This window comes from Chanodichthys erythropterus, chromosome 14, assembly GCF_024489055.1.
Source record: "Chanodichthys erythropterus isolate Z2021 chromosome 14, ASM2448905v1, whole genome shotgun sequence".
Lineage (NCBI taxonomy): Eukaryota > Metazoa > Chordata > Actinopteri > Cypriniformes > Xenocyprididae > Chanodichthys > Chanodichthys erythropterus.
The window spans coordinates 1,818,185-1,828,829 of NC_090234.1; the positions used below are offsets into that span (position 1 = coordinate 1,818,185).

The 10,645-nt window shown below is 36.3% G+C and overlaps 1 protein-coding gene across 1 annotated transcript; it reads left to right on the plus strand.

Annotated features, from left to right (window-relative positions):
• Positions 1 to 2,599: 2,599 nt before the first annotated feature.
• Positions 2,600 to 5,910, plus strand: LOC137036324 (uncharacterized). Its single transcript, XM_067410431.1, has 2 exons — positions 2,600 to 2,666; positions 4,324 to 5,910. Exon 2 carries the CDS (start codon positions 4,335 to 4,337, stop codon positions 5,364 to 5,366), a length of 1,032 nt encoding a protein of 343 aa, XP_067266532.1. The 5' UTR covers positions 2,600 to 2,666; positions 4,324 to 4,334; the 3' UTR covers positions 5,367 to 5,910.
• The last annotated feature ends 4,735 nt before the right edge of the window (positions 5,911 to 10,645 follow it).

The following is a 10,645-nucleotide window of genomic DNA, read 5'->3' on the forward strand; positions in this document are numbered from 1 at the left end:
AATACAACTCTTGATTTTAATAATGTATTAGTAAATGCTGGAATTAACATTAACAAAGATTAGTAAGTGCTGTAGAAGTGCAGTTCATTGTTCGTTCATATCAACTATTTAATATAAAGTGTTACCTTTTATTTTAATAAACATCAAAAATCTAAAAGGTTTGCATTATACCTGACACCTAGATAAACACTTTACAGTTGGTTTTGTGACTAAGTCATTCTCTTTAAATGCTATTGAAGGTAGAAACGTGAATACAGAATGTCGTAACTTTAGAGACAGTCCCTAAATTTGCGAATATCATAATCAAACGTTCAGCGTCAAATCAACTTAATGCCAGTATCTGCTTTCTTGGAGCCTATATAGTCTAACCTACATCACAAATGAGGTGCGAGTTTGGTCTTTTATATCACTGTACGAGTCCATTAAGCTGTGTTAAGAGTTTATATGTCCTGATGGCAGCTATGACGGATGAGGGAAGCCCTAGTATTACAACACAGCGCTGCGATACAAAGTTAAGGAAACTAAACAACAGAGAAAAATATATGTCTATCTCAGATTTAACATTTGATCTATACACCAGCATCGGGCAATAACGTTATCTTGTTCACTGGAGAGAAAGCTGTAGCTACACAGGGAAAGTAAGCGTAAATACACTGAATTAAACATAAATGCAGCTTTTGTGTCTTTATCAGCTTTTCTGCATTTATACTGGCCCTGATAATCATCACACATTCACTTACCGCTTGCTCCATTTCTGTAAATCTGTTTTTATGAATGAATGATGACTTACTAGCCGTGATCTCGTCTTAAACAGCCGCTAGCGGCACCTGCTGGTGAAGAAGACCAACAGCAGATAGAGATGATGCATCGGCACTCTACTGCTCTTCCTGCAGTTCCCGGATGTGAAATGTTGAATTTTCTGCCGAATTTGAGCCACTGAATTTGTGGAAGCGAATTTGTAAAGCGAAATAAAATGGACTGAAAATTGCTAGTTGAATTTTATAGGTTGTATTTTTAAACAGAATGAATATTTTGGAAGTGAAATCTAAAAGGTGAATATGAATTATTGAATTTTTAATAATGAAAATGTGTGTGAAATATTTTTAATTGAAATATTCACAGCCTAAATATACGACCATGTTGAATTTCAGCCCATAAAAATGCAAGCCTTAAAAATACAGTGCATCTAAATGCAAGTACAGCTAATGTAATGCATATTTTTTTTCAAATAGTGCAATTCAACAAGCTTTTTATTTCAAAAACATTTGGCATTATTTTACTTCCATAGAGAAGGCTTAAATGTAATGGCACTGCTGTGATGGAAAACATTTACATATAGTTTGGTATTTGTCAAACATTTTTCATCCAGGTCCACAGGGCAATACATGGTCAGAAATAGGCAACTAGTCCATTTGATAGTGTTGAATCAGCTTTTGCCTCGGTGTTTCCTCCCAAATAAGAGATGTAAGAATGCACAATCACACCATTTTTAGTTTATTAGGCAGCAACAGATACATTTGTTCAGGATTATTTGTTGTTGCAGTGCTATAGATTCACAGAATGAGAATGAAGAAGACAGTTTAAAGTCTCACAAGATCCAAATGTTCACAAGGACAAGTAACTGAAATGAATGTAGACTCGTGTCAGTATAGAGCGTTTACTGCTGTTTCTACTGTGAACGTCTGTAACCAAGATAAACAAATCAAAAAACGTTACATACAATAAAGTGTTGAACAAAAACAGTTGTAGTCCGTCAGTAAAACTTGATTACCGGAAACTCCCAGAAACCGAAAATCTCGTAACTGTCGCCTCTGGCTTGCTTAGTTGGGGACAGTTAATATTCAACAGTATTACTGATTTGACGGCGCTGATACTATTGGATGAGAATTGAACTGAACTGAGCTAGATGATGACGTCACTGTTTTCTGCAGAACTGCTTTATAGATTAAATGAACTGAATGAATAATTGATGATCTCTAAATAAACAATAATTGATCTCTTGGAACTGAATCAATACTGAACTGACTTCAGCTAAAAAATGCTGTTTCTTTGTTAGAACTTATCAGCAGAATTGAACTTTGTTCGTCTTAAACCATTTTCCTCTTTATCACTGTAAATCAGATTGTACACAGACAACAAAGCTTGAGAGATCTGCTCCAGCATTGCTCAAATTGACTGATAGTTTTTTTAAATGTTCTCTGGCTATAAACTTATAATAAAGGGATCAAACAAATGCAAAAAAAATACTCCTACATTCAACAGGTTAATTGCTGCCATTGATTACAATTATAATCTAATTACAATTGAATCTGTAGACAGATGATCCTCCCTAACAATCTCATTGATTGGCTGATTAACATTATAAAGATGAACATTCTTCCAAATTTAAGTATTTCTTTTGCTCTTTTCCACTAGGCTTTTTCTCTAAAATGAAAACATATATATTATATGCTATACAGGGATATGATTATATATCAGCCCTGTATAATATAGTGAATAGTGATTTTTTTATTTTGCAGTTGCAGTGTCTGGTCTGAATTGAGGCTTGTGGGTGTGTTTGTCCAGCCCTCTGAGAGCTTTATATAAGACAGAAATCTGTCAGACAGACATCTCTCAGACTCGATCGAGGTGAAGCTGCTCTTCTGACTCCGTCTACAGTCATCCAGGTGAGTGTGTTCCTAATAAAGAGCACTTTTGGGCTCATAGTTCATTTGAACACCTGTACTCTCTAGTCAAGATTATTCTGTATTACACACATATTAAATATGATAACTAGCAATTAATATATGGTAATACTGTTCCATCATTAATGAATAACTACACCTGAACAAACAGTAATGCATTATTAAAACACCAGTAACGACTATTAACTAACAATAAACTGATTAATTAATTAGTAAGTAATAGTGCTTAGTTGAAGGTTCATTCTTAGCAAGTCAATAGCTAAATTTTTGGTCCCACTTTATATTAAGTAGCTTTAACTACTATGTACTTACATCAAAAAATAAGTATAATGTACTTATTGTGTTCATATTGAATTGAAAAACACTTTTGCTGCTATTGAGGTGGATACGGGTAAGGTTAGGGAAAGCTCTGGTGGTTTGGGTAGGTTTAAGGGTAGGGGTAAGGGGTAAGGGATGGGTCAACAGTGTAATTATAAATGCAATTACAGAAATTAATTACAGATGTAATTATATAAAGGTGTTTTAAAATATAAGTAGAATGTAGAAACATGTATGTACACAATAAGTGCATTGTATCAAATGATTAATTTAAATGTAAGTACATAGTAGTTAAGGCCACTTAATATGAAGTGGGACCACACATTTTTCATCTCTCCCAGACAGCTACTAAGAACTGCTATATACAGGTTTATAATTAACATAAATGATACATAATGTATAATTAATTCTAAAGTAAAGATCATGATATCCCACTAGGATTGACTCAAGTACTACCAAATACTTCAGGAAGAACTACTAATTATTTGGATCAGTACTCTTAAGTGAAAAACATGATAACTGTTTAATAATGACTGAAATCATTGTAAGCTTTTGAGCTTTTTCAAAGGTTTTGGATAGTAATTCCTTCTGAAGGATTTGGTAGCATTTGAGTCATTAGTAGTGGGTTACCATGATCTTCACTTTAGAATACTGTTCTGAATAATTAGTCATTCCTTTGGAAGGATGTAAACATTATGTGTAAAAATTCCCTGTCATCAGTCGAATTACCTAGGCTAAAGAGTGCTGTTAAAACTGTTTTATACAAAACTAACATTTTTTGTCGTTGTTGTTGTTAAATGAGAAAGTAAGTAAAACGATACCAATCATTGTTTAATGGGCGGTCTAGCCTATGGAGGATTGCTTGTCACCCAGCAACTGTGACAGCTGCCACTGATGAGTGACAGTAATGTTGTCTATACTTAAAGATATTGTCACGTTCCCAGTCATTCCCGGACTACATTTCCCAACATCCTTCCTGCCAATCACCTGCACTCACTTCAACAATCAGTAATCACCACACCCAGCTGCAGCACATTGTCTGCATTATTTAAGCCATTCAGATCCTCACATACTGCGAGGTCTTGTTTACTCTTGTGGCAATTGTGAGCGTTAGTAATCTTGTCTGTCTGCCTGTTACTGATCCTGTCTGTTCCCCATGTATGATTCTCTGCTGCCTGTCCTTTGGACTGTTTGCTCTGTCTTGGACTTAAGATTGTTATCTGCCCACCCTGACCCACTGCCTGTTCAATCTACAGAAGGACTAAAATAACAGCATTCATTTGGTGTGGAGATTGAGTGTTTGTCTTATTATGTGTTGCAGGTTCAGACACGATGAACGGCATTATTCCCAAGAGCAAAGCAAAAGGCACTGACTTCTGTGGAGTGAACGACTACTATTATATAATCCGCTCTGATCTCGGCTGCTATATGCAGTCAAGTGATTACAATAAAGGTTTAGACCTCTCTATTTTCAGTCTGCACCCTGCCTGCCAAGATGGAGACCATTACCTTGGTCATGAAGATGGCTACTTTTACATCATCAAGGGCAATTCCTACCGCAGAGTCACCAACCTGTCGACAGACAGCGGTGCTGTAGTTTACAGCCTTCATCCCAACTGCCGGGGTGGAGACCACTACCTTTCAGCCTTTGGCAATTTTTACATCATCTTCCAAGGAAAAGGCACTTACCGAAGAACAACAAACATGAATCAAGACTTGGATGCTGTAGAATACAGCCTGCATCCCAACTGCAGAGACGGTCTCTATTACTGGGGCCTTCCAAACAACTACTACTTCCTCAAGCCAGTCTCAAAGTGGGGAGTTGAGTACTACAAAGGTACCGACTTCAGCAAAGATGAGTGCACTGCTGTCTATTCTGTTCATCCCGATGTTCTTAACTTCCTCCCTGGTGGTCTGTCAGTAACTATAGGCCCATCCTTTGGCATTTGGGAGAATATTAAAACTATATCTAATGACAGCAATACACCAGTGACATGGACAAAGAAAATCACTAGAAGGGTGGGATACAATAAGGAGAAGATGACCCAGATCACACACAACTGGAAGATAGCTGCGTCAGTCTCGACTGAATCTGGAGGCCTTGCAGCATTAATTGCAAAGATGCAGTTCTCCTTTTCTGCAGAATATGGAGGTTCACATGTCAGCACTGAAAAAGAAAGCTGGAACGAAATGACTGAAGAGGAAGAACAACTCACACTTCAGCTGAAGCCAAACGAGTCTGTATATCTGTGGCAGTACAAACTGGGTCTTGGTGAAGAACCGGTGTTGTTCTGCCGTGATTTAAAGATTGACGATGATCCAAACCCTCCGACTGAAGTCCCGCTGCCACCCGCACAATCATGAAAACACATCAGGATGCTTTAACTCCAAGGATAATCAAGTGATTTAGTTAAATGCCTTAATTAAAACTTCTCTAGTAATTATTTAGAAATCTGCATGCATTGCTTAAAATGAGGCTGGAATTGTTTAATAGCAAACAAATTACAACAATATTCATTAAGGTGTTATTGAAACTTTGTGTTTATGATTTAAAAAAAGCTTAGAGAAACCTACTTTAAATATTAAGAAATTTCTTCCTAAAATCTGAATGCAACCCAACTGCAAATCTTTCAATATGATGGCAAAATTGGGCTTTTGGAAAGTTTTACATAAAAAAGGTCTATATTATGGTCTATATCAGTCTATATTAGTGTAGATGTAGTCATAGATGATGTCATAGTGTAATCGAAGTCTATGAAGTGTCTGATTCACAAGTCATAAAAAGAGTTGCATTCTGTACGCATGCATTTGCCGTATACATGTAATTAAAAGCTTTTTATTTTTTACTTAATTCACTTATAGCTTAAATCATTTGTAATTTGCTTTTAATATGCTAAATAAAGTTGAATACTGCTTTTAAAGTCTTGGTGTTTTCATTGCCATTCTGTTTCATTACCAAAAAACATTTAGAAACTTATTGTGGTGTATGTTTGTATATTATATTCATTCATTCATTCATTACACACAGACTGATATATTTCAAATGTTTATTTCTTTTAATTTTGATGATTATAACTGACAGCTAAGGAAAATCCCAAATTCAGTATCTCAGACAATTAGGTTCAATATTGAAGACACCTGGTGCCACACTCTAATCAGCTAATTAACTCAAAACACCTGCAAAGGCCTTTAAATGGTCTCAGTCTAGTTCTGTAGGCTACACAATCATGGGGAAGACTGCTGACTTGACAGTTGTCCAAAAGACGACCATTGACACCTTGCACAAAGAGACACAAAAGGTCATTGCAAAAGAGGCTGGCTGTTCACAGAGCTCTGTGTCCAAGCACATTAATAGAGAGGCCAAGGGAAGGAAAAGATGTGGTAGAAAAAAGTGTACAAGCAATAGGGATAACCGCACCCTGGAGAGGATTGTGAAACAAAACCCATTCAAAAATGTGGGGGAGATTCACAAAGAGTGGACTGCAGCTGGAGTCAGTGCTTCAAGAACCACTACGCACAGACGTATGCAAGACATGGGTTTCAGCTGTCGCATTCCTTGTGTCAAGCCACTCTTGAACAACAGACAGCGTCAGAAGCGTCTCACCTGGGCTAAAGATATACACAGTTATAGTTACCAAAAATGACCACAATTCAACACAGGATTGCATAAATGATTATTCGTATCTTTTCAGTTGTTGCATAGCTTGACCCCAAATGATTCAATCATTATCTAGCACCCTCTATGAAACATATGTGAGTGTTGAACTTGTAATTAGGTAATTAATTTTTAGTACATTTGTATTTAGTGTACAATAGTTTTTGCAAGGTGGAACAAACTGTTTTAAAATCATGTTAAATATCTTTCTTTAAAATTATGTACTATAGTACTAAAGCAAATTTTTTCAATTTTTATAAAGACTCTTGTACACGTCGCTTTTCACTCGCATCCTGCTTAAACAGTGTACTGAAATAAGTGTTAAAATGTTGCATTTTATTAGTTTATGACTGATAAATTATAAATAAATTAAATGCACAAAATCCCAGTACTCGTTGTACAGAAACAAAATCTGTTAACTGTACAAATTGCGCTATTTTTACAGAACGCGCTTGTGATCATTTTTTACTTTATAATAAATGTGTCCTGTTTCACCAAAGAACAAGTTTGGCGATGTTCATTTTAATAAACACGTATTCGCTCTTGTAGCACAGTGCAGTGGCACATCCGGTCTTCAGTGTTATTTCCATGCTGTCAGAAATTTGTGGAAATTCCTGCACCACAAGCTTGGACCTCTGGTGGTATGACAGCAGTCAAATGTTAAAATACACAATGAACTATGGGAAATTATAAGTGCAATGTGCATTTGCCAGACACTTTTATTCGAAGCAATAAATGTTTTAAAGCTTGTTGTTTTGCAGAACCTCACAGTTATATATGATATGAGAATAGTAAATCCTGTAGTTAGGGAGTACATGTTATTTATGGAAAATATAATTTTATTTTCAGAATGACATATTTTTTTCAAACCTTTGGGGTAAAACAACCCCATCAAAATTACTGTAGTTATCATGTTCAAAACATCACCTTTGTTTTGCCATCAAATGTATCTAACTAGGTGGTTGAATAAATATTTGGACTTCATATTTGAAAATTACCTTAAGTTATCTGGTTGGTTAGTTAGCCAGTTAGCATCAGCAAACAATTCTTTAAAAAAAAATATCAATAGAGGCTTTATAATTTTGTAATTCATAATATTGGTTATATTTTAAGACTTTAATTAATTAATTTAGTTCATTTTTGGTTGTGGTGGTACTGTTTGTACTCTGATTTTGTTGTGAGTATATAAAGCAAATTGCTTTGACAGAGTGGGGGCATTTTGTCCTCTTGGTACAAATTTACTTTTTGTTAAAATCTAATAGCATTACTAATCTAATAGCAAAAGTCTGGACATTTTTTATACTTTATTTATAATGTTTACAGAATAGACTAAGCTGTATTTTTTTTTTTTTTTTTTTTTATATAAACCCTTCGAAACATACTACAAGTGAAACTTTCCCACTTTCCAACACAGCTGAATTGTGGTGCTGTCCTCTATATAAAACATATCTTTGCCACTGTGGTACCTCTAAATTCCAATACAATTTCAGTGGTTGCACAAATTGCCTTAGAACCGCTGTAACACTATCAAACAAACTCTAACTGACACAATACATCTCATCTTTTGGGTATTGTAACTTCTACAAGAAACATTTTCCTGACAAATGTTCCTGGTCGAACACATTTTTATCTTAATAATTGATTGTTTGATGACCCAATTCTCAACATGGCAATTTGCGTCTCCTGTTTTCTCTGGTCTGCTCTTTGTGTCCACAGTATTGTCATCTAAGGCATACCTCTTCACACTTCCTAAGAGTAACCCACTCCACAGGGGAAAGATGGCAAGGTAATTATTAAATAGGAAGTTTATAATGCCTGGACAGAAGTAAAGGTTGTCCTCAGTTGACTGCCTGCTCTGAGACCTTTTCCAACAGCTGATGGAAAAATGAGGTGAATGGGGACCTGTTCATTTAATTGATTTAAGGTCCTTTTTTTTCACCAGAGTGATCTGTTTCGGATTCTCCCACCACTGCATGTTCCAACTGTTCCTCTTTTAAAATGATGCTCTCCATGAAATGCAAGCTTGCTTTGACTGCTGCTGAGCTTTTATGTGTAGACAAAACTGTGCACAATGCTCTGAAGATGCTTGCAGAGTCAATGATTGAGCTAGCATTTGCAGTCTCTCAGGCCATTATCCTTGGTGTGCCTAGATATTGCCTGTCTAACTGCTTTTAGTATATGAGCAGCGCAGAGATGCAGCACAGTCACAGGTCTTATTTCCTCCCATGTTTTTCATAATGTTTTAATTTTAATAATGTTACCAAATGAAGTAACTAAAGCATTCACTGAGTCTATATCATATTCCCATGTTCATTTATCTCTGATGAGGATTGATGCTTCGGTTGACAATAGCAAACATTAAATCTTCATGATGGTCGAGTGTTGCTCCACGCAGAAAGAGAAGGTTCTTGAGCCATTACCCAGCTGTCAGAACAAAATCAGGAGATATATTACATACTTGAGTGTTCTGTGTGGATAAAGAGATCTGTGGATCATCTCTGAGCCTGAGCCGCAGAATCAACAGGAGAAAGATTAAAAGTCAAAGATTGCGTATATCCGTTTATCTCGTTGAATTTCCACACAGAGGTAACATTACACAATAATATAACAAGGATTCCTTTTGTCTCTGATAGACCACCATCTTCTCTTTAATTAAGAAAGTCTATTATATCTAGCCAAGTTTCATATTTAAGTTTCTTCCAGCACCAAATGGACTGAATGCTGGTTTAAAAGCATTTCACAGACTGGAACAGGGGTTGTACCACGACCTTTCCCAGGAAGAGTAAGGGGGTAATACAGCACTCTTATTGGTTGATTTGGTAAGCCCACCCGTAGGATCAAGATATAGAGTAACTGGGCTTTTGGTTCTTAAATGCTCCACAAGAATGCTGATGCCCATTTCAGTGTAAATATGCACACAAACGGGTTAACACTAAAGTGCTAAATGTACACTGGAATTCTTAAATATTTGGTGTCTGTCTCCTTTAGTATGGTTTGTGTGAGATGCATCTCCATCAAAATAACATTATGAAGACATTGCTTTCTCCTTACCTCAGACCCAATGACTTTTTAGGATGTTTCTGTTCAGGCACTACATCATGTTTCCAGCCAAAAGTTCCCCTGTTGATGCTGATCGCAGTCTGCGGTAGAAATAATGGCTGGGTCCATGAAGAAGAGATTTTGCAATCTTGTCTCTTTTTAGATGTGTTGCTGGCCTACATTTTTTTCCTGTGACACTATGTTGAATTTCTCCACTTTGCTTAACAAAGAATTTCACCTGTTTGTCTATTGTAGATGGTTTGTTCTTCAACGTGAACCTGTATTTGGCAGGGCATGAGGGGAATGTGCGAATGGCTAAAATGTGTATGTATGGAGCATTTCGTTTGCTGCTATGGAGATCCTTGACATGCTGATGTTTCAAGGAAAGAGTGCAGCGTGGATTTTTTTCTTTAAAGCATTCATGAAGAAAAAGGGTCCAAGGTTTTCTTAATTTTGAGGAACCCTGTAGAGGTCTAATTTTGTTCCACTGTTTTCTCTTTAAAATCAAGGAAAACTTTCTGCAGACCTTTGGACATTGCCGCCATGTATTTGGGCCAGCCTCTGGTACCTGTGTTTCCATGGTCTCAGTTTCATTACTTTTTTGGGAGGTCCTCCAAATAAAGCAATAGACACCTGAGCACATATGTCAGACGAATATTCTGTATTTCTGTTTAAGATATCAGCTTTATAAACCACACTTTTGTTCACTGTGTCTGATTGATATATAACTATATGATATATAACTGGACCATGCAGGTCTATGGGTTTCTCGAAACATGGATTAAACCCCATAGAGGCAGTGATGCATCTGGACCAAATAATTGTACATTTAAGACTTGTAGTATGTTCTTTAGGGTCAGATACTTATTTTAAAACTTGTTTTTTTAACAGTGTGACCCTCCATTCAAAAGCTATTGAACAGGAAAGTGTGTCAGTGAAGAAACCCATA

Coding starts and splice junctions, on each gene's coding strand:
- LOC137036324 (XM_067410431.1), top strand. CDS start 4,335: ATGAACGGCATTATTCCCAAGAGCAAAGCAAAAGGCACTGACTTCTGT.